General features: G+C 40.2%; 1 protein-coding gene across 3 annotated transcripts in view; it reads right to left on the minus strand.

Annotated features, from left to right (window-relative positions):
• The window catches only part of slc44a5a (solute carrier family 44 member 5a), a 185,976-nt gene extending 161,370 nt beyond the window's left edge, over nucleotides 1–24,606 (minus strand). For all 3 annotated transcript variants that reach the window (XM_029119065.2, XM_034290018.1, XM_029119063.2), the window contains exon 1: nucleotides 24,356–24,606. In XM_029119065.2, coding sequence (XP_028974898.2) covers nucleotides 24,356–24,440 — 85 coding nt within the window. In that variant the 5' untranslated portion in view covers nucleotides 24,441–24,606. The remainder of the gene's footprint in view (nucleotides 1–24,355) is intronic.
• Nucleotides 24,607–25,926: the final 1,320 nt, after the last annotated feature.

Below are 25,926 nucleotides of genomic sequence, written 5' to 3' on the forward strand. Positions count from 1 at the left end.
CTATCTGGAGCAGCTGTTAGGCGCATTCCAGAATATGTCAGCCTGCATGACATCCCTCCTGGACGATAGGACATCAAGTCAGCCCACTGGTGCTGCGGCCACACTTTCTCCCTGGAGTGGGGCCACTTAGCACATTCTGGTGAGTGAGATCTGGAGAGCTACAGTAGATAAATATAATGCCAATCTGGAGGGGTTTCAGGGATTGTATTTCGGAGACTTAATACTTTCTGATAGGGAGAAGGTGTCCCTGATTACCTCCCTCCTCCCCAGGCGCACTGTCGAATGGGTGACGGTGCTGTGGTATGGCGACACTGAGATGGCTGGGTCGTATCCCCGCTTCAAAACAATGTTCGATCATCCCACAGAGGGGAAAGATGTGGTACAGCATTTGCTGCATCTCCAACAAGGGCTACAGACTGAGCTTCGAATGGACCTGGCTTTTGTCACTGGACACATTCATCGATCGAGCCATAGCCATTGACAGCTCTGCGTGCAAGACAGGTTGGGATGCAGCAGCTTCTTGCCTCTCCGCAGGGAGGAGGTGGAGTCTGAGGCAATGGAGCTGGGAATAATGAGTCTTGGCAGAAAGTATGGTAGGTGCTCTAAGTGTTACTGCTTTCACTTGTCCTTTTTGTTGCTCGGTTGTGCTGTCTCTGGCAGTGTTAACCCCCATGTTTCCACAGCACTGATCAATTCAGGAGCTGCCGGGAGTTTCATCAACCAGTCCTTGGTGTCAGCCCTGCAGTTGCTGTTACACAGGATGAGGTCCTCACTTCCCACTAGGCTCAGGATGGTCAACCCTTGAGCTCTAGTCTCTCCCGTGGAACTGCTGGTTCCATCATCCACATAACCCCTCCTCTCATCCTCACCATTAACGACTGCCATCAGGAGAGACTAGAGCTCATGGTACTGATGTCGTCCATCCATCCCATCATCCTGGTTCTCCCATGGCAACAAAAACATGATCCTACCATCTCCTGGAGCAAGAGGGATATCCAGGTATAGTCACCAAAATGCTGTATGACCTGCCTGAGGACCATTTGTGGAACGTCAGTGGAGAGCCCGGAGTACATAAGCCCAACATCCCTCGTATGTCACCATGAAGGAGGTATCTTCCATTCATCATGCTGAGTGTATCCCTCCCCATCGCTTTTGGGACTGTGTAATCGACCTGATCATGGAAGCCACACACCCCAGGAACAAGATCTATCCGCTCTCTGTGGCAGAGACGACAGCAATGGAGAAGTACATAGCAGAGGCGCTCCAGAGGCTCCTAGGATTTGCCAACTTTTAGAGCCGCTCAAATGTTACAGCACCAGCATGGCTTCACTCACGTCATTGTTGCAATGCAACCCGCACCGTGCATCATGGGTCCCATCGACTGGGACGTGGATGGAGATATGCGTTGGGCCGAAAGACGGGACCCTCCACCAGCAACATGCCCTCCAGGGAAGACCTATGTGCCCTGGAGAGTGCGTGCAAGATTGGTCACCTTGACACACCAGACACCAGCAATGGGGCATCCAGGGGTGAGCTGGACCACAGACGCCCTGCGGAACAAATACTGGTGCCCTGGTATGGAGAGGACTGTGCGCAATTACATCCAATCCTGCCGAATCTGCACACAGTCCAAGGGGCTGAGGTACGCTCCAGTGTGTAAGCTCTACCTTCTACTGGTACCTTAGCGACCTTGGTCCCATCTCTCAGTAGACTTTGTGACTGACCTACAACCGTCAGAGGGGTCAAACAGTGGTAGTAGACTGCTTCGCCAAGATTGCTCGGTTTGTTCCTTTTCCTGGTCTTTCCTGTGCCCTTCAGGTCACTGAGGTTTTGTTCCAGCAGGTCTTCCAGCACTTGGACCACAGCCCTCAATTTACATCCTGAGTGTGGAAGGCATTCGTGTCACGCTTGTGGGTGGCGGTAAGCCTCACATCTGAATACCATCCACAAGCAGGCAGGCAGAGCGGACGAACCAAGAGCTGGGGTGGATCCTCTGCAGCTACTGCAGCAACAGCCCAAATGACTGGGTAAGATACTTCCCCTGGGCAGAATACTCCCAAAACTCTTTGCTAGTCCTCCACAGGGCTGACCCTGTTTCAGATGGTGTTAGGACAGCAACCACCACTGTGCCCCTGGATGGGGACCCAGCCTATTGTCATCCCCGTGGTTAAGAACTAGTTCTGACGCACAGAGGTGGTGTGATCTGCTACCCATGTTCGCCTGCAGAGGGTGACAGCGCATTTGAAGAAGCAGGCAGCAGACCTCCCCGGCGTCGACAGCCACATGGCAGCAACACTCATTTCCCACACCTGTGTTTTGTTGTGTGGATTGTTTGTATTTAATTGCCTTGTTTCTGTTCACCTCTCGTGGGTTATTATGGTTTGTGTTTCGTATGAAGCCACGTGAGATTCCTTTTGATGTTTAGGTAAACAGACTCCATTTGATTTGCTGCGCCAGTTGTTTTTTGCCTCCATTTACTTACGCACATTACAATATGATTGAATTACATTTTTTCAAATCATATGCACCATCAAAAGCATACATTTTATTTAATGAAAGGGTACACAGGTACAGGAATTAGAAAACATCGGTATCCATCCATCGGCCAAGGATTTTATTATTGGTGTATCCTTAGTAGTAGTCTGAATTTTATTTTATTTGCCTTCAGCACTAAAATCAAATAGGGACTTCTGTAAAGCTTGTAAGTCAGATTGTAAGTAGCAAAGGCTTGGTTCATAGAAGTGGCAGTATCATCAACATAAAAATGAATCTTCTAATTGTTCAAAGATTCACTAATGTAATTTCTATACAGTGGGAACAACAGAGGAAAGCTTATTGAGGCCTGGGGTTCATCTTCAGGCACTTCAAGAAATTCAGTCAGCCTGACTTCTATTATAAAGAAGGCATAAGCACTTAGTTGATAATTTTATTTTAATTGACAAACTGATGTCACTAGGACTGTGTCAACTGCCTTTGAAAGATTAACTAACAGTGGTATGATAGTGATCCTACTGTATGCATATAAACAATATATTACACATCCAGACCAAATTGGCAGGTTTAAAATGATCTTAGTTGTAAAAGTCCCAGACTGCATAATTTACAGACTGCTAACAGGACTGCCAACAGTTTGCTATAATATGTGATCACTTGATACTTAAAATACCTATCCAGGAGATGTAAGAAATATCAGGCGTCAGTAACGTCTGAGCAGATGAGTGAGCCTATTGTCTTAGTTCTCAGTATTTCCCAACTCTAGTGCTCAACTACACCCAAGTCCCATGTAATACTGCTCATTGAGCAATATTTCCTCCACTACATACACACATGGCTAGCAACACACATTCATTCAGTCCCAGCTTCAGATTCAGGATGTGTCAATCTATCACTTTAATCCTCACTCTACTGTGGCAATCCCATTAGTGAGGCCATGGTAATAATCTGTGCTGGTGTCTCCTTAATCCCTGTTCGGGCCACTGGAAAGGTTTAGACCTAAGTCAGTTGCAATGTCATGCACACTGTATAGGCCAAAATAATCAAACTCAATAGGCTAAGACAGATGACAAAACAGATGTAACTCTCCAGTCCTAAACATCTTGACAGGTGGTGACTATTTTCAGCCTTAAATATGAACTCTTCTATATCAATCTTTCATTAATTCTGTAATAATGAGTAGACAAACTCCTATTCAGCGGAACATAACCAAAGGACAGTCTAGCTACTGTAGCATACTGTAGGCTAAGTTAGTATTCATGTGAGTATATATATGTGAGTTTCCTGTCAGCTTTTTGCCTTTCCTCCTGCAGCCCACCCATGCTAGTTAGTAGTCTTCCATGCAACACACACACTCCCCCCACCTACCTTCCCCAGAAAATGTACTACTAGTAAATCTCTGTTTTAATACTTCTTTAATTCCCAGGCGTACAGTAAAAACAGACATTAGCATTATTACTGCTTGTCAGCTACAGCCCCTATGAATAACAAAGTACCTGGGTTTCTCCTTCAGGCAGATTATGTAGTGATGTGCACAGAGTATGAGGAGGAGGAGTTTAGTGGAATTGTTCTGCTCTGGGTTGGCTAATCTCATTATTGGACAAGTAGGTGCTAAGGGTTCACACAGATAGATTGTCAAAAGAAGTTGCAAGGAAGACTTGGTAATGACTTTAAGTGGTAATATCGACCTGTCGCACAAGAACATGAAAGTGCTGTATGGCTAAATCCAAGATGAATCTAAGACCCCGGCACCAATGGTCAAGTCATGAGTCGAGTGATGAGTCTCCATGACCAAAGTTTGAGTTGGTGCTTGAGTCGGGGCTCTAGTGCTAAAGTCTGAGTCATTGGGTCTACCTTAACTAAAATTGTTCAGTTTACTCAGTTATAGTTTAATGGCAAGAGGAATTTAGTAATTAAATGATTTGCTATCACACGTTTTTCGGTTTACAGACTTTTGGCAATTTTTGATAGGGGTTTAAAACCTTCTATATGAAAAAAAAAAAGTGGAAGATACAGGGACCTACTGTAATGAATGCACACAGAAAAGAATGGCTGGATCCAAGCGCAAGGGCGCAGGATGTTTATTTGGAAGATACAACGATATATCAAGGGACAAGCTGGCACGGAGTCAAAGGGCAGGCAGATTGTCGGTAACCGCGTATCAAAGCAGACAAGAGGCAGAAGTACAGAAGGGGATAATCCAGAGAGGAGGCCAGACAGGCAGGCACGGGTCAGGATAATGAAAGACTTTCACTTTCTAAGACAAAGGAAAATTCTGAACAAACAGTCTTAGTAGAGTTGCAATCTCACAAAAATACTTCACAAGGACAGGGTGTAAATATCAGGCTACTGTATATAGTGGCTGCCAGGGGATGAGGCAGAGCACAGATAAGTGGCATTTAGATAATAAGTAGGTGATAGGGATCTGCTGTGAGGGGTGCGTTAAGGGGATTGGGATCTGCTGTGAAGGTTGTGCTCAAGGGATGAGTTGAATGCGATGCGTTTTCCAGTCTGGTGGGAAGGTCGAGGATGAGTGGTGGAGGCAGAACTTACACCTACAGTGCATTCGGAAAGTTTTCAGATCCCTTCGCTTTTTCCACATTTTGTTACGTTACAGCTGCATTCCAAAAGGTGTTTTTTTTATCCTCATCAATCTACAAACAATACCCCATAATGACAAAGCAAAAACAGTGTTTTAGAAATGGTTGCAAATTCATCATAAATATGAAATATCGCATTTACATGTGACAACACAAGTTTATAAAGAATATTTATCAGCGATTACAGCCTTGAATCATTTTGGATATGACGCTACATAATGTGGAGAAAGTGAACGGGTCTGAATACTTTCTGAATGCACTGTACTTTAATTTACATGATAGAAACTCAATTTAGCAACTAAAACTTTATTTTGCAGAATAAACACATAAATACACTCCAGCCTGAGATGCTTTGAAAACATGGTGTCGCATAAACAAATTATTAACATGTCTGCAATTATAGAGCAGCGTAGCAATAGAAATGCCCACATAATATGCTTTACCTTATTAAAATGCATCCCACCAATGTACGTCCAATAGAAAGAAAACAGCGTAATGCAGATGACATCTAAAATTCCCTAACTAAAGGCGAGACTATAAGGTGTCACTGGTTTTAATTTCATATAAACTTTTTTACTTAACCATGCAAAGGGAAGCTAACTAGAAGGCTGTTACTGGTTAGCTACAAGGTAGAAAGAGATTTGCCTGCTTGATGTGAATGATCAGAGCAGTGCAACCAGCTGAGGTGGAGGGTGTGTGACGTGAAAATAGTTAAGTCATTATTTTCTAGTTTAGTCATTATGTCAACATATCAATCTGCATATTTCAAATTTCTAGAATCAGCTATTGAAAATTGCCAAAAGGGCATCTGTATGGGGATATTCTGGACGTGATATTTGAAATCTTCCTCAATACATAAATCAAATGGGTGAGTATGTAATTAATTTAATATAGTAATATTATATTTTAGTCATCTGTTAGAATATGGGATACAAATGTAAGTTCAAGGGGGCATTATTTTATGCCCCCTATAGTGCCGGCTCTGTGTCTGAGTGTGTGTTGATTTATTGGTGATGCTGACACAGAGGAACTTGTAGCTCTTTACCAGGTCAACTTCTGCCCAGTCAATGTGAAAGGGGGTGTGTTTTTCCTTGAGCTCAGGGGCGTCAACTGGGTATGGAAGTTGCTATACAATATAGCAGAACACCAACATTTAAACTGTCTATTGAAACCTTTCCAACACCAATTAAAATGCAAAAGCAGTTTAGCGATATCAGTTGACAGTTTTGAGGCAGCAAACTGGTTCAGAGTGCAGTGTGTGAAGTTCTTGTTCCTGGCTATGAGCTGGGGCATAGAAGTTACATTTCTGTATGTGTCTGAATTAGCACATTAAGAAACAGGTTAAAACGTTGTTTTAACTCTTTTTTTAGTTTAATAAACTCTTCTCCAAGAAGAAACACTTCTCCAAGTTTCTCCGTACATTATTTTAGGATTCTAATATTGCTATGGTTCTATCAACTTTCTTCAGGTTTAAAATAGCTGACAGATTTAAGGGTTTGTGACAAAAATAGGAGAGGAAAGCAAAGCAGAGCAGAGTAGGTTATCCTACACTAATGTATGCACTTTGACCGAAAATCACCAGTAGAATGTATAGATTATTATGAGGTGCCAATTCTGATGTCGGTTGCTGCAATTGAGGGTGTGAAAGTTTTAATTTTAACCTAAGCAAATTTGCCAAATTAATTGTGAGGAAGAAATACAGTGTAATTGTCTAAATTCATTCAAAAATCTCCTTGTCATACCCTTGCTTCAGTTGAACTATCACCATTACAATCAAAGCCTGAATGACTTTCGACCTGTCGCACTCACGATCATGAAGTGCTTCAAAAGACAAGTTCTGGCCCACCTCAAGTCCTGCCTCACCCCAACACTGGACCCCTACCAGTTTGCCTACCGGTCAAACAGGTCTACAGAGGACGCCATCTCCATAGCTTTACACTCTGCCCTGACCCATGTTAGACCTATGTTAGAATGCTGATCATAGACTTTAGCTCAGCATTCAACACGGTCATCCCCTCTAGGCTGGTCAACAAACTCCATGACCTAGAGATCAGCCCTTCTCTCTGTAACTGGACTTTGGACTTCCTAACCAACAGACAACTCTGTCAGGTAAGACAAATTCACTTCCACGACCCTGATAGGCTGGCAAGGCTGCGTGCTGAGCCCCTTCCTGTACTCCCTCTTCACCCACGACTGCGTTCCTGTACACAGCTCCAACATCATCGTCAAGTTCGCAGACGACACAACTTGGTAGGCCTGATCAGTGATAATGACGAGTCATCCTACAGGGAGGAGGTCAAGTGCCTGGCGGCATTGGTCCGCTGAACAAACTGGCTCACAATGCAAAGAAAACAGGGAGCTCATTGCAGATTACAGGAAGTCTAAAGGCTCATCGATGGCACTGAGGTGGAGCGTGTGTCCAGCTTCCAATTCCTGGGTGTCCACATCACAGAGGACCTTTCCTGGTCCCTCAACACCTCAGCCCTGGCCAAAAAGGTGCGACAGCTCCTATACTTCTTGAGAAGGCTGAAGGCCCGTCTGTCTTCCAAGATCATTGTGAACTTCTACTGCTGCACAATTGAGAGTATTCTGACCAAATGCGCCATAGTCTGGTTTGGTGGTTGCTCCGTAAACAAACGGAGTCTACCATCAGGTCTACCTGATACATAGACAATTTAACTGCAGTGGCACATTACAAAAAATTATCAAATTACAGCTAAGATCTGTGGTAACTTGTATAGAAACAAAAGCAAAGGAAGCACTCTATTGTATGTTGCTCTCCCCAACCACCACAAGCAGTGATAGACTGAGGCACTTTGTTGCAGACAACCTGATTCAAACACCAACTCACAGCGACAATAACCCTTCATCCACTGAAGCAGGAAGCACGAATGGCTCTTTCAGTCATAATAATACAGAAAAAAAAAAGTTATCCTGTCTCAACTACGGCCCGCTGAAAAACATCTCACTGACACGCACACATACACACAGAATTACCCCAGTGACCAAATCTCAAGTGCTGTCATCAATACATAATCTCTCTGTACTTTCTAAGGAACTGAAATTGGAACAATAAGTTCGAAGTTCAACATAGTCTGTAGTTCAATAGTTGAAATCAAAAGCAAGCTAGTTGTCAATGTGCAATCTGCAATAAAGGAAATTTGTTGAAATTGGGAGCAATAAAGTGAGGTTGTAGTAACCAAAATGATAGAAACCACAATTCCTCTTTAATGGGAGCCATAATCACATTTCACAAGTCGGTGTAGACAACATTTTTTGATATGGGATGTGATTTACATACATTGGCCCTCATTTATCAAAAGTGCGTACACCAAATTTCCAGCGTACACCTGGCGTACACCCAAAACCACGGTGACTTTGAGATTTATCAATATGGACGTTGGCATACGCCACTCTCAAATCCTACGCCAGCTCAGGAGGTGGTGTACGCACGTTTTGAGTTAGTGCGGAAATGCGCAGAAAAAAAAATCCTAACGCACTGACAAACTAAAAGATATGATATATTATGATCCACTGTAAAAAAAACAACAACATAATCAGTACAAACTTCAGTGTTTATTTTTGTGCAACATGGACTTAAATGTTTCATTTGTGTGACTTTACCAAAGCATTTGATTTATATGTATTCCTTCAGATGCGAGCCTGTGCGCTTTACATGACGTTTCAGGGTTAGGCCCGGCAGTTGCGCACGGACTGGGTTCAGTAATAAAAGGCTTTTAATGACCAAAATATAATTCAGACTGACAAAATAATAAAAATGACATTCTTCTTTTAAATAATAATAGAAATAATAATAATAACGACATTCTTCTTCTAAATAACAATAAACGTCAATAATAATAAATATCATGAAATAATAAGACGAATATTACAAATTGTCATGCAATTATTAATGTGAATGAATGGTACTCCACATCACATCATCATCTTTTATTCCGCTTTTTAAACTGCCAAATAAAACAATGTTATTTCTTTCTACCTCCCTGGTGATCGTCTCAATCTCCACGTCAGAGAAGTTTCTCTTTTTTGCCGTCTTCCGTGTGTCCATGGCGTAAAATGAGGGCGTGGGGGAAGCGGAGACTTGAACATATAGGGGCGTGTTATTCTAATGACGATCGTTTTCAGCCGCGGCATTTATCAAAGGCAGGTATTGCGTACACCTGGATTTTAAAGGTACGCACAGCTTCATAAATCATGCGGTGAGAGGAGTGTAAGCAAAATCTTACGCCAACATATGCGCCCGTTTCTACGCAAGAATGATAAATGAGGGCCATTGTGTCTTCAACAGTTTATGGTGCTTTGCTCAAGGGGATAAATGACAAAGGTTAACTGGTGGCTTATAAAGGTTAACATTTTTAAAGTTGTGTGTAAGAGGAAGCAAATAAACACTAAAATATCTCTCTCATACAACCAACTGTTAAAAATGAATGGTCGCTTATTGCTGCTAGCTTTAAATTGATTGATACATTTATTTTGACAAATTAGAAAAAGGTAAGAATTAGAGTTGTATTACTCAAAACCAGTGTTGGTCTCGAGACTGGTCTTGAGTCCCCTTTTGAAGGTCTCGGAATCTACCACATTTTTACTCTGTCTTGTCTTGGTCTCGGACAAAGAGCACTCAGGATTTTATTGCAAGACCGTTTAAGACCACATCTGCGGGAATCTTTCTAAATTGCCCGGTCATTGTTTAATTTATTTCTTAATAAATTCAACATAAAACATCATGTTTCAAATGCAACCACTTAGTCCTAATTTGAAATTACCCATCACCCCTCTCCGCACCCCAAAAGTGAATGAGGGAGATAGGTGAAGATGTGGCTGTCTGGAAGATGTCAGCAAAATCAGCTAGAATTAGATGTGGTTACCTGAACTACAAAGAGTTAACAACAGCAGAGACGCTCACTGAGATGGCTGGTACTACATCAAACGTTTACCGGCATTTAGAAAGAAAACTTAAAAAAGGCAATCTAAGTGTAAGTGACGCTAGCAAAGTCACCTACCTAATGTTTGCAATCTGCCTCTGTACCAAAACTCTTCAGAACTCTTCCCCCTTACCCAAAGAGATTTAGAAAGTATTAGTATTAGTACTCTGACCTGTAGTATTTGGAGTCCTTCAGGATTCTTGTGTCATCTCGCTCTTGATGATTAATCTAGAAATGGAGTGTGAAGCCAAGTGATCTGACCCTGACATCGTTCTGCCATGTGAGTGGTCAGAAAGATTTGAAACAGAATCAATCAATGTAGTTGTAGAAATATAGTTGCCAGCTAGCCTATACATTAAGGGTGTTTCTACCTAGCAAATATCAGGTTTCCAAGAGAGTTACCCTCATGCCAAATGGTCAATGTAAACATTCCTGTGGTTATCAGAGTGCAACCTACAGAGAGAATGAAAACAGAGAGGTTTCTGTGGTTCTCATTATCTAGGCACATTCACTTCCAATGAAACATACATTCATATTGTAATTGTTAATGCTCAGATTCCACCGTGGTGAAGTCTGCAGAGTGCATATTCGGCATGAAACATCATAAAAGACTACAGGCACTCAGGCTATGGTCTGTTCACATTGCTGCCATCTGGTAGACGCTACCAGAGCATCAGGGCACGCACTTACAGACTCCCAATTTCTTTACCCCCCTAGGCCATAAGGCTTCTCAATCAGCATCACTGATCAATTATCATATTCATCACATTAAAATGTCAAATGCTCTGATGAGTTTCTATGTATATTCCATGTACATTCGCATATTTAAAGGTATCATTCTTAGGCATATTACACTTATATTTATAATATTTAATATTAATCTTCATATTTTCCGTATATCCCATTCTACACTATTTGGAATTGCTAAAAATGGACACTTATGTATATTTTTGCTATATTTTATATTTAAATATTTCTTAATGCTTAGACGTTGTGTGCCATGTCACAATAATTTTATTGTTCAGAATGATGCTAAGTTATTCAGTGCATTTGATAAATAAAATACTTTGGCTAATATAAATAAAATACTTTTCTGATCTTTTCCTTATACATTTTATCCCTTGGGTCCTCGGCTTAGGTGTTATTGGCTTGATGGGATAGGGATTGTAAGTTGACTCTGTATTTGAGTTTGCTGACTATCATTATAAATAAAATCATTTGATCATAAAAAAAAACTAATTCTCAACCAGTGTATGAGGCACAGAAATCCATTCTGACAGATATTAGAACTAAGAGGACTAACATTCACAGGCTCATGCAAATCAATGCAAAATGTATGATTGGGGCATCATAGGCACTTCCCCTCCATTTTTCACATAGTTTATGGGTATAGACTTTCTCTAGCAGTGTGAGCAGTTAGAGCTGGTCATGTTGTGTGGCACCGAGGACGATGATATACCCAGATGTATTGGAAATAACTATGGATGAAACGTTCCATAAAACTCACGGTTCGGTACTATACGGTACAGTGGTGTTACGGTTCGGTATGGTTTTGATACATCAACAAAATAAATGCCTGAGAAATATGTTATTTGTATTTAGATTTTCCATTCATTATAATAGTAAGCATGGGTATCTTGAACTTTCAGGAGCAATTGGAAACAAAGGGACAACAAAAAACAGCAGTGCTTGCCATATATAATAATAATAGAATAGTCATTTAAAAAAGCGCATAGTCCAGCAGCATCAATTAAAAATTAAGTCACAGTGCCTTAAGCAAGACAGGACCACTTTAAACATGTTAAGAAAAAACGATAATCCCTACTTAAGAAAATGTATTTGCTATTTTCCATGTATAACAATAAATACATGAGTAGTCAGGTTACCCATATTGCCACTTGAATAGGCTATCTTTAATTAACAGAGCCTACATGTTGTAGAAGTTTTATCCACCTTATTTGCAATCCCCGTTATAGTTTACAGGGAAACAGACATTTTCCCAGACAGCAGACCTCAATGATACTGGGCCGTCTTCTGGCTCACCAATGCTTGCCATGTTGCTCCTGTATTTAGCTATCTGCTAATTACTTCTCCCAGCTCTGTTCTCGTGGGAGTGACATAACTAATTAACAGAGATGCATACAGCAATGAGACAAAACAACTATTATTTATTTTTTTATGGACAACTTTATTACTATGTGGACATTTTAATGCAGTGGCTCCCAACCTTTTTCAGTTACTGTACCCCCAAAAAGAATTTGCACTGCTTGGAGTACCCCTGAAGTACCCCCTCAAGTTCATTTCACTAGTAAGTCTATGGTGTCATGAGTGTTTTCAAGTACCCCCATTGGAAAGGCCAAGTACCCCCGGTTGGGAACCACTGTTTTAATGTATACGCCATTGGTTTGTGCAATAATATTTTTTTTACTATTTCATATATACAGCTCAGAAAATAATTAAGAAACCACTGCAAAATAATCAGTTTCTCTGGTTTTACTATTCGTAGGTATGTGTTTGAGTAAAATGAACAGTTGTGTTATTCTATAAACTACTGACAACATTAATCACAAATTCCAAATAAAAATATTGTCATTTAGAGTATTTATTTGTAGGAAATAACTGGTCAAAATAACCAGAAAAAGATACATTGTATTCAGACCTCAAATAATGCAAAGAAAAAAAATTCATATTCATTTTTCAACAGCACAATACAAATATTTTAACTTTAACTTTTAACTATTTTCATGTGTCTTTGCATGCTCTCCACCAATCTGTCACATTGCTGTTGGGTGACTTTATGCCACTCCTGGCACAAAAATTCAAGTTCCGCGGCTTTGTTTGATGGCCATCCATCTTCCTCTTGATCAAATTCCAGAGGTTTTCAATGGGGTTCAGATCTGGAGATGGCCATGACAGGGTCTTGACAGGTCCTCCATCCACACCTTGATTGACATGGCTGAATTCTCAGAGATGGGGAACATTGTCAAATCAGAAGCAGGTGTTCTTCCAGGATAACCTTGCACTTGACTTAATTCATGCATCCTTCACAAAGACAAATCTGCCTGATTCCTGACTTCCTTAAGCATCCCCAGATCATCACCGATCCTCCACCAAATTTTACAGTGGGCGTGAGACACTGTGGATTGTAGGCCTCTTTGCACGACCCTAGCTTTCATCCCTGGCCCTAGGAGCCTGTTTCAAACCGTTCTCGCCGTGCACTTCTCCCCAGCTGCTGTATGCCATTCTTTTTGTAGGTCACTTGATGTCATCCTATGGTTGTTGAGTGACATTCAAATGTGTTGACGGTCATCTCGGTATTGTTTGTGTTCGGGTTCATCATTATTATTATTAGGGTTTCAGCAGGTCACTGGTGAATCCCTATTGAGTTTGTTCCAGTTCATTATTATTATTATTACGTCAAAAAAGGGTGTTTTTTACAAATTCCCGTGAGATTAAATGGCGCAGTGGCATATATGTCGGCCTCAGGGTGGCCTCCAAAGTTGCACTTTTTGCAAGCTCACCGCGCCCACCCCTTGTGACATAGAGTCTTGAAAATTGGTACATAGGTGTATCTCCTCATGATGAAACTGTTTCCCATTGGGACCCATAAAGTCCACCATGATGGGTTTTCCACCATTTTGGGTTTTTTGAAAAACACCAAATGTCCGATCTTCATTTACTTTGATATTTTGCATCTAGGGACCATGGTCTTCAAAAGTTCTCAGGCAGCACTATTACGTCAAAAAACTTGGATGCTATTGACCAATGAACATGTGAGGGGGCGGGGTTTTGCACATATATAGACATCGCCTACAAGGATAACGATATAATAATTCTACTTGGTACGTATGTTGACAAGGACCATATGGAAAAAAAGGCTGCAAATATTTTTGGGATCAACCACATGGTGGCGCTATTGGGGTTACCCACATTCACAAGTTCACTGCCCTCACCATGTTTAAAATTAAATCTTGAAAAGAGGTACAATGGGGAGAACAAGTATTTGATACACTACCGATTTTGCAGGTTTTCCCACTTACAAAGCATGTGAATTTATCATAGGTACTCTTTAACTCTGAGTGAATCTAAAACAAAAATCCAGAAAATCACATTAATTGGCATTTTATTGCATGACATAAGTATTTGATACATCAGAAAAGCAGAACTTAATATTTGGTACAGAAACCTTTGTTTGCAATTACAGAGCTCATACATTTTCTATAGTTCTTGACCAGGTTTGCACACACTGCAGCAGGGATTTTGGCCCACTCCTCCATACACACCTTCTCCAGATCCTTCAGGTTTTGGGGCTGTCGCTGGTCAATCAATCAATCAAATGTATTTATAAAGCCCTTTTTACAACAGCAGTTGTCACAAAGTGCTTTACAGAGACACCCGGCCTTAAACCCCAAGGAGCAAACAACAGTAGTGTTGAATTTCGGTGGCTAGGGAAAAACTCCCTAAGAAGGTCGAATTTTAGGAAGAAACCTAGAGAGGACCCAGGCTCAGAGGGGTGACCAGTCCTCTTCTGGCTGTGCCGGATGAGATATTAAGAGTCCAATTGGAATAATAAATACATTTCTCCGGGCTAAATCCAGAGTCTATTTGATTTTAGACTAGGTCAGAAGTATGACCAGGTGGACAAGGACAGGGACAGCAACGGGGACCCCAAACCAGGTAATCCGCAGGTGTGGACCAGGACCTCATCTCCTCCTAAAATTTAAAACTGGAGGAGACTGAGAAAAGTTAGTAGTACATCCCTCATATCCCCCAGCACAATAATATAGCAGCGTAACACCTTGGAACTGAGACGGGGGGGTCCGGTGACACTGTGGCCCTACCCGGGGGAGGCCCCTGGATCAATGGTCAATACAGACTTTCAGCTCCCTCCAAAGATTTTCTATTGGGTTCAGGTCTGGAGACTGGCTAGGCCACTCCAGGACCTTGAGATGCTTCTTACGGAGCCACTCCTTAGTTGCCCTGGCTGTGTGTTTTGGGCAGATGTCATGCTGGAAGAAAGTTCACCACACTCACCCCTTTTGACCTAGTCTTGGAAATCAGTCCATAGGTGTATCTCCTCACTATGAAATGTTTTGCCACTGAAACTGTGATGGCAATTTCATTGATCAGAACTTTTAAAGGAGTAAGGACAGAGACAAAATTATCTTGCACAATTTAGTTTATTTGCAAATAGAGAAGCGTCAAATGCTTACAAACAATAATCCGAGGAGTCTCTAACTTAATATATGAACAGTAATCAGTACTTATAGAGGGGAAAAAGGGGTGTGGTAAGATGCTGCCCATCTGTCTTGTCAATAAAATATTCCCTTTGTTCTGTCAATACCTAGGCTTCACACAAGGGGCAAGCTATCCCCTTGAGTCACAATGTCAGGACAAACAACAGATAGACACAAAAGGGTTATACAGATTTACTGATTTACGAGTAACCCTCTAGTCCGCTGGCGCCAGTCAAGGATGCCCCCTAGTCAAATACCAGATCCCTCTCAACCACATTCCTTTTCTTATCCAAACATGGGGGCTCGGTACCTTTAACCAGTAACCCATTTATACATGTATAGGACCAAGTATACATCAGTTCAAGAATTTGAACACTGCCATCAACCTTGTTTGAAACAGGAACTAGCTCGCTATATCAATGAGAGAGTGGGCAATGTATGCTTTACCTGCTTGTGCACAACATTGTGAGAAATTAAGTTGCTAACAAGCTCAATCAAACTCACCTTACTATGCAATATAATGCTTCGCTTCAGGAAAACTCACACGCAAGCAGGTTCTGTTGCAAAGAAGTCTAGTTGCACATACCAGTACCCAAAATGATTATGAAACAAATAGGCGAGATGTCAGAGTTTGATACCCTCTGGCTCTGACTATTTTTTTGTTGTCTTGGTCTGCCTGCCACTCTGAAATTACTGCCAGGTGCTGAAGCATGTCGTCCTAATTTCTTCCCCATAAAAAGTGAAAGAGGGGGACAATAATGCAATTTTGAAATGTGGAGGGGACAAGTCCCTAGTGAAATGTCCGCCTTCGTAAAATACAATTAAAAAAACTTTGGCTTTCCAATAGCTTTTTTAACAGTTTCCACTTCCAGTGTAAAGGCAACATTAGATCACTTTTGACAGGAAAGGTTGCAACAATTAGGCCTATTATATCTATAAACATTTCCAAAATATACAACAACAATTTACCAAATAGGCTAATATCCCCATTACAATACCTAGCTTCATTTGAAACTTACCCACAAATCCAACAGTGTTGTGTACTCTTGGAAAGCTTGTAATCTTACAAAATACTACCACCTTGTAAAAGGGAGTAGGTGTGACCTAACAAAGAATTTAAGCTGTCGATGGGATTGGACGTGACAAGCTCATTGATTATTAATTGACAGGAAGTCACATGAAAAAAAAACCTTACCTGCTGTAAAAGCAAAGTCTTACCAAGATAAATTAGAAAACAGATCTGCTAAAAAAATATATCTAAGTGTACAATAATATATCATTTGTGTATCATTAAACAAGAAACTAACCGCACTGGACACATACTCTAGACTATTTATAAAAAAAAAACACAGAATCAAATGCTTTAGTCAAACATATTACCTGGTATAACCTAAAATATAAGTGTTTTTTTTACAAAAAAATTGTCAAATATTAAAATATAGGTCTTCTTTACAAGGGGAAAATAAAATAATAAAATTGACATATTTTGAATAGTAATTTCAATAGGGTTAGAATTTACACAGGCATTTATCATCCAAAGCTTAAACCTTAAGATGGTTTGCACTGGAATCTAGCTTATGGCAGCAGCAATTTCAACTGCCAAGACCAACTTTACAGATTTAAAAAAACCTAACATTTGCTCTTCTTAAAATAAGAGTTCCTTCAAAATAATAGTCCAATATAAACAAAAAGAATAACGCAAAACACCCTACCCATTCCGCATTGACTCACAGGCACTGCCATGGCTCCTCCCATAGCTTCAAAAATAGCCCTCCGTAACTGCTGATAGAACCACCAACTCCAACTAAACATTCTAGCAGATTCACACTCATTACATCAGCTCTTCCTTCAAAATATGAGTTCCTTCAAAATAATAGTCCAAAATAGAGAAAGAGAATAACACAAAATTTGGCGACTGAATGCTGCCATATTGTTTGAGATATACATTTTTCATATAGAACATTTGAATATCATGGTCCAAAGATCCTTCACAAGCAAACAGCATGCCAATCCATTCAATGATATCAGAGTAGATGGCGTTTATGGAGATTTTACCTCATTCACTTATTGCAGTCAAATTGTTTGAAATATCAAAATTCCAAATAAATACATTTAAGATTTTGGTCCCAGGGTCCTTCTCAGCAAACGGCGTGCAAAATCGGTTCAGTGGTCTCTGAAGAGATGTCCTTAGAGTGTGTATTTTATTATTCATAAATGCTCAACGTTATCAGTGACGTTGTAGTGCCCCCTTAATGGATGGACCTGTCCATTGTCAACCAAATAGACATTGTTTAGTGCTATGTTAAAGTCTCGGATATTCCTGATGGGATATATAGCCTGACAAATTGTCACACCCATGTAAAAGTAACTAGGCAATTATGCGTGCATCATTTGAGATATCAAAATTCCAAAGAATTGAAGATACTGATCCCAGGGTCCATCTCAGTGAACGGTGTGCAAATCCGTTCAGCGGTTTCCGAGGAAAAGCACGAAGCTCCCGCGCCACCACATCCCAAAGATGCTCTATTGGGTTGAGATCTGGTGACTGTGGGGGCCATTTCAGTACAGTGAACTCATTGTCATGTTCAAGAAACCAATCTGAAATGATTCGAGCTTTGTGACATGGTGCATTATCCTGCTGGAAGTAGCCATCAGAGGATGGGTACATGGTGGTCATAAAGGGATGGACATGGTCAGAAACAATGCTCAGGTAGGCTGTGGCATTTAAACGATGCCCAATTGGCACTAAGGGGCCTAAAGTGTGCCAAGAAAACATTCCCCACACCATTACACCACCACCAGCAGCCTGCACAGTGGTAACAAGGCATGATGGATCCATGTTCTCATTCTGTTTACGCCAAATTCTGACTCTACCATCTGAATGTCTCAACAGAAATCGAGACTCATCAGACCAGGCAACATTCTTCCAGTCTTCAACTTTTTTCCTATTTGTAGTGGAGATGAGTGGTACCCGGTGGGGTTTTCTGCTGTTGTAGCCCATCCGCCTCAAGGTTGTGCGTGTTGTGGCTTCACAAATGCTTTGCTGCATACCTCGGTTGTAACGAGTGGTTATTTCAGTCAAAGTTGCTCTTCTATCAGCTTGAATCAGTCGGCCCATTCTCCTCTGACCTCTAGCATCAACAAGGCATTTTCGCCCACAGGACTGCCGCATACTGGATGTTTTTCCCTTTTCACACCATTCTTTGTAAACCCTAGAAACGGTTGTGCGTGAAAATCCCAGTAACTGAGCAGATTGTGAAATACTCAGACCAGCCCGTCTGGCACCAACAACCATGCCACGCTCAAAATTGCTTAAATCACCTTTCTTTCACATTCTGACATTCACTTTGGAGTTCAGGAGATTGTCTTGACCAGGACCACACCCCTAAATGCATTGAAGCAACTGCCATGTGATCGGTTGATTAGATAATTGCATTAATGAGAAATTGAACAGGTGTTCCTAATAATCCTTTAGGTGAGTGTACCACACCCCTTACCACACCCCTTTTAACTGTAATAAATACGGATTGTTCATGTGTTAATTCAGAGACTCCTCGGACGATTATGTTTGTAAGCGGTTGACGCGTCTTTCTTATTTGCAAATAATAATAAAATGGTTAACTTGTGCCAAGAGAATTTTGTCTCTGTTTCTTACTCCTTTAAGAGTGTCGATCGATGGAATTACCATCACAATGTCATGATATCGTATATGTCTGCCAGTCTGTATTGGGATGATGAAAGAATGACAGAAAAACAAATGTTGTTGTACCATGTAATTAAATAGCTTTGGCAGTGTAAAGATCATCTTCAGTCTAGCTAGCAATTGGTCAATTCTTATGACTATTCCAATTAGTAAATAAATACTAGTAGGACGATTACTGGCTAATAAAAGCCATACAGTTTGTATTTGTTATCTGTGGTGAAAGTAAATAAGAAATGTTAGTCAGTTTAACACAATGATTAATGGTGTATAGCTAAATATACAGACTTGCCGTGATGTTAATGTGTGACAAAATGATCTAATGTCGAGACGCAAATATGTCCCAATCGGTCCTCATACTGGCATACTAGCTTACTATATACAAAACAGTATGTACTTCACCATCGTCCGCATAGTACATAGTTGTAGTACATAGTATGAAGCATGCAATTTGAGATTCAAACAATGCTTTTGATGTCCTCATATTTCACATAGCATAGTGGTTAGCTATTCAACTGTTATTGTATGGATGACCATCTACAGCAATCTTTGTATAAGAGTATACTTTAGTTCCATTAATAAACATTCTGTTGCCCACGTTATTTTAGCAAAAATGTAATGGCTGGGATAAAATTTGCTTTAGAAGACTATATAGAGGCAGACTAATTACTAGCTCTGTGGTTTTGTGGGAAGATCCCGGACCTTCAATATATCGACCCCGGTTCAATTTCTCCCTCAGACGTTCCAATATTTGCCTCTCAGAAATATTTATCCACTCAGTACTTTTCAGCCGTCACACAAAGAAATACACCTACTCTGTTATTACCATGAATCTCATATATTTAAAATAATAATTGTATTACTTTTATATTGTCATTGTTTTCTATAGAAAGAAACCAGACATGAGGTGTTTGGAGTCATTGTTTTTATTATAGGTACTGTATAGCTATTAGCTATCCATTTACAGAAATCTTTGTATAAGAGTACACTTTAGTTCTGTTAATAAACGTTGACATAGAAAACCATGGATTGAAACCATCCAGGAACAACAACATTCATCCCTTCTAATCGTGAGCCGGCTGAACTAGGCTTGTCTGGGGCCTCATTTACAGACGTGCTCAAATTTGTTGGTACTGTTGTGGAAATTCTTGAACTGATGTATTCTTGGTCGTCCTATACATGTATGAATGACTGTTTGTAAGCGTTTGGCATGCCTCTCTTATTTGCAAATAATTAATAAAACTGTTAATTGTGCCAAGATAATTTTGTCTCTGTTTCTTACTCCTTTAAGAGTGTCGATCGATGGAATTACCATCACAGTACCCCGTATAGCTCATTGAAATAATGCTTCATTCCTCCTGAAAAGTGATGAAATAAAAAACTATTTTATCATGTATACTTGCATGCCTTTGGTATGTCATAAAATAAAGCAAAGAAGCTGTGAAAAGAGATGAATTATTGCTTATTCTACAAAGATATTCTAAAATGGTCTGGACACATTTGTTGGTACCCCTTAGAAAAGATAATAAATAACTGGATCATAGTGATATTTCAAACTAATTCGTTTCTTTAATTAGTATCACATGTCTCCAATCTTGTAATCAGTCATTCAGCCTATTTAAATGGAGAAAAGTAGTCACTGTGCTGTTTGGTATCATTGTATGCACCACACTGAACATGGACCAGAGAAAGCAAAGGAGAGAGTTGTCTGAGGAGTTAAATAATAGACAAGCATGGTAAAGGTCAAGGCTACAAGACCATCTCCAAGCAGCTTGATGTCACTGTGACAACAGTTGCAAATATTATTAAGAAGTTTAAGGTCCGTGGAACTGTAGCCAACCTCCCTGGGCGCGGCCGCAAGAGGAAAATCGACCCCAGATTGAACAGAAGGATAGTGCGAATGGTAGAAAAAGAATCAAGGATAACTGCCAAATAACGCAAGCTGAACTCCATGGTGAAGGTACGTCAGTTTCTGATCGCACCATCCGTCGCTTTTTTAGCGAAAGTGGGCTCCATGAAAGAAGACCCAGGAGGACTCCACTTTTGAAAGAAAAAAAGCCAGACTGGAATTTGCTGAAATGCATATTGACAAGCCACAATCCTTCTGGGAGAATGTCCTTTGGACAGATGAGTCAAAACTGGAGCTTTTTGGCAAGTCACATCAGCTCTATGTTCACAGACGAAAAAATGAAGCTTTCAAAGAAAAGAACACCATACCTACAGTGAAACATGGAGGAGGCTCGGTTATGGTTTGGGGCTGCTTTGCTGCGCCTGGCACAGGGTGCCTTGAATCTGTGCAGGGCACAATGAAATCTCAAGACTATCAAGACATTCTGGAGCGAAACGTACTGCCAAGTGTCAGAAAGCTCGGCCTCAGTCGCAGGTCATGGGTCCTCCAACAGGATAAAAGCACCCAAGAATGTATAAGAAAAAAACATTGGACAATTCTGAAGTGGCCTTCTATGAGTCCTGATCTGAATCCTATCGAACATCTATGGAAAGAGCTGAAACTTGCAGTCTGGAGAAGGCACCCATCAAACCTAAGACAGCTGGAGCAGTTTGCTCAGGAGGAGTGGGCCAAACTACCTGTTAACAGGTGCAGAAGTCTCATTGAGAGCTACAGAAAACATTTGATTGCAGTGATTGCCTCTAAAGGTTGTGCAACGGAATATTTGGTTAGCGGTCCCATCATTTTTGTCCATGCCATTTTCATTTGTTTTCTTATGTATAATATTATGTTGAATAAAAAATAAAAAAAGCAAAGTCTGATTTCTATTAAATATGTAATAAACAATGGTGGATGCCAATTACTTTTGTCAGTTTCAAGTTATTTCAGGGAAAATTGTGCATTCTTCATTTTTTGTGGAGGGGTACCAACAAATTTGAGCATGTCTGTATCAATCATGCGTGTACACAAATATGTGCGTAAACCATGAGTACGCCAGTTTTAACACAAAAGTTGGCATTTATTAATGTTGAACTTGACAGGAAAGTGTGCGTATCTCTATGCAAATTTTAACTAAGGCGTATGCACAGCCTAGCAGTTGAATTGAAGAAATACCAAGCTATTTCAGAAAAGCTGGTAGAGGAATGTCAACTGAAACACATAGGGAAAATCTCATCAATAGAAATATGAACAGCCTACAGGAATGCGCAAACTGTTTCCTGCAACATCATAGGCTTATAGGCTACATATGTAGCAGCCAAAAGCTGTTAGGACTAATAGGTTGTAAAACGTAGTCCTTTCACTATATTCACATAGTTTGAAAACAAAACGAACAATAGCCCCATGTGCATGTGCGTAAAGCAACACACATACCCAACACATTTTACCATACACTACAATATGCCGAATTACTGCTCACTTTTATGACCTAGAGGTTCTTTGTGTTTCTGAATGAGTGTAATTACTACACCTTTAACATATCTTGCATTCTTCCTACTTGGCAGAATACAGGTTTGGTACCTTTCTAATCAGCCCAATACTAAACCAGTAACTCTTTAGTCCCCCATACATCTGTAGAAGTGACTAATACATCACATCAACACATTTCTATAACACTCCAAACACAGCTTGTTCAAATCAGAGAAACCATTTTCTCCACTGTCTAGGAATTAGGCATTCAGACCAGTCAACATAATAAAGGTTCTGCTGGTCTGCTGCACATTCAGTTATCTCACTCAAATGGCACATGCACACCAGACAAGGGTTGACAAACGTCAGATTATTTTCACTGAGCAGAATTATATTGCAGTGTAATACATTGCAGGTTGATGTTTACAGTTGCCATTTCAATCTACAGTATATGCAGCAGTGCTCAGGAAAAAATGAAGGAAATGGATAATTACAAATACAGAAACAATAATCAGTAGGATGCAATGTTTCTTGTGGCTTAATGACCTCAAAAACATGAGTTACATAGGGTATTTAAGAATGGTATTTATGAAACGTCTAATTAATAATACCTAATAATAACAGCCAAATACAAAAATTGGAAATATACAATAATCTTCTTTCCTTGTTGGATTCAGACCAACACTTTACATAGTTTTGTGTTTAATATGATAAATTGCATAATTTATATATCATATTTTTTGAGATTACAGTAGATGTAGTAGTTTCCATATTTACTGTACCTGTGTGCTATCAACAACATGAATGAAATGATCTTTTTCTAAACTTCAAAATAAGTCTTCATTGAAACATACATACATTTTGAAATCATAACACATTATTTTTTTTATTATAAAATAAAACGTCACTGTAAAGATAGATAGAGTTTGTAAACAAAATATTGTGTGAACAGCTTAAGATATTGTACACTCATAAAATGGCGCATCAGCCTACAAATTGATACCAACAGAAGACAACTGTAAAGAGTGTAGATGAAGACTTGTGTCCTGGCACCTATTACAGGTCAGTTACTGTCAGAAAAATATATGAAACTGCCCTGCAAATCTTTCTGCGCTCTTCAGTTGTCTTCTGTGGGTTTTATATAAATGTGTCCTGGCACCTATTACAGGTCAGTTACTGTAAGAAAAATATATGAAACTGCCCTGCCCTGCCAATCTTTCTGCGCTCTTCAGTTGTCTTCTGTGGGTTTTATATAAATGGCTGACATCCCATTTTATGAGTGCACACTCTCTAGCTTCAGCTATACAGTTTGATAATAAACTAAATGCCTGTTGTTCCTGACTGTAATTTGTGCAGAGTTTTACACATATGCAACTTCCCAAAATACTCGCATTGACTATTCGCCAGTCTCACCTGTATCCTTTTGATTCAAACTGTCCATAAAACACGAGGAAAATAAAGATCTGGACATTTTCAATTTTGACTTGTATTTTAAGGGAAAAATACGATTTTGCAAATGTTGTTTACTGCACACAGGTTTGCCCTGTACGCGAGCGGCACATGATGTCCTTAGCAACCAAGTTGCATCCCTGGTAATCCCCCTACGCGGCAAATCCCTTCTTCGAGTCGGACAGCAGACCAAATTAACAAAGCTGGGTTAAGGTTTTTACGAAGTGCTGTCGTTATATTGATTTAGTGTGTATTTCCTATAGACGAACATTTCCTAATTAACGTATTAGAATGTAATATAAGGTGATCCTACACATAAATGTTGCTCGCTGTGAGGGTGTCTCGAGAACATGCTCTGGAATTATTACAAAACAACACAAAAAACGGTGACAAAATAGAATGTAAAATGAATACATCGCTTTCCTTGTTTTTTCACCTTAAGGCTATATACCTACTTTACTGGTAGGCAATCTGAGAAGGTCCCATTTCTCACCCCCGTTACATGCACCGTAAACGTGCTTTAATCAAATATAGACCCCATCGACCTGACGAGCGTGACTTCATGATAGGTTACTCACCGTAATAAGGGGAAGGGAAGTCCGTTTTTCTTGCCATTTCACTGTGAACGGTAGAATAGTCTGGCGTGTAGCGGTGAGATGTCATGGATGTTAGGGGTGAGTGATCACTTGCGTATTTAGCTCCCAAGTTTATAGGATTCCTTCTCTCTCTCTCTCTCTCTCTCTCTCTCTCTCTCTCTCTCTCTCTCTCTCTCTCTCTCTTTTTAGAGAGGCACACAGCTCAGCGTCAGCACGGTTTATCACCGGGCGTCTTCAAGAGAACTGCACCCGCAGAGCGCAGCTGGGTGGAGCTCGGTGTGCCCAATTATAGGCGTGTGCAATGAAATATTCACACCAGATCGACGTCTACATAAGACATTTGTCCAGGTGGGGAAAACGTCTAAACTGGACATTAGGAGCAAGGATGACCGCTCTTACACTTCGAAGCTTCGATCACACCTGCAGCGTCAATGCGCTCCGATACACCGGAAGTTCATTTCTAATGGATTGCTGCGCTAGCTGTGCGTCATTGAGTAAAAACCAAACACTTTTGGGAACTTCTCAACTATTTTATATTACAAATATAAATGAAGTAACACAGAAAAAAAATATAATTGTAAATGTATTAATCAAATATTATTTCCTAATTTATTTAATTCCTCGATCATTCATTTCTGTTTGTATTCATTTTTAAAATTCATTTTCATTATCATACATTTCTGTATATATTTATTTCTGTATTTATTTATTTAAATATAATTTTATTTCTGTATTAATTTATTTCCATATTATTTTATTTTCTGTATATATTTATTTCCGTGTTCTTTTATTTCTGCATGTATTTACACTGATCAAATTATAAACGCAACACTTTTGTTTTTGCCTCTATTTATCATGAGCTGAACTAAAAAAATCGAAGACTTTCTCTATGTACACGGTTGGATGTACTGCGAAATTCTCTGAAAAGCCTTTGGAGATGGCTTATGGTAGAGAAATGAACATTCAATTCACGGGCAACAGCTCTAGTGGACATTCCTGTAGTCAACATGCCAATTGCATGCTCCCTCAAAACTTGCGACATCTGTGGCATTGTGCTGTGTGTTGGAACTGCACATTTTAGAGTGTCCTTTTATTGTGGCCAGCCTAAGGCACACCTGTGCAATACTCATGCTGTCTAAACAGCATCTTGATATGCCACACATGTGAGGTGGATGGATTCTCTCAGCAAAGGAGAAGTGCTCACTAACACAGATTTAGACAGACTTGTGAGCAATATTGGAGAGAAATAGGCCTTTTGTGTACATAGAAAAAGTCTTAGATCTTTGAGTTCAGCTCATGATAAATGGGGGCAAAAACAAAAGTGCTGCGTTTTATAATTTTGTTCAGTGTATTTCTATTTTTCCTTGTCCTTAAGCTAATGAGGGAGCGGGACTAACAGTCAGACGTAGCAATCAAGCCCAGAGCAGCAGAAAGAATCTGACTGTGAAGACGGTGAGTGCTGTTTTACAGTAGACCCTTGGTGCATCTCCATGTTCCCAATCACTATTCCTCGCACATGCATCGTTAAAGCATAGGTGACATGATTAAGGTTA

Source organism: Esox lucius, chromosome 3, assembly GCF_011004845.1.
Source record: "Esox lucius isolate fEsoLuc1 chromosome 3, fEsoLuc1.pri, whole genome shotgun sequence".
Classification (NCBI taxonomy): Eukaryota; Metazoa; Chordata; class Actinopteri; order Esociformes; family Esocidae; genus Esox; species Esox lucius.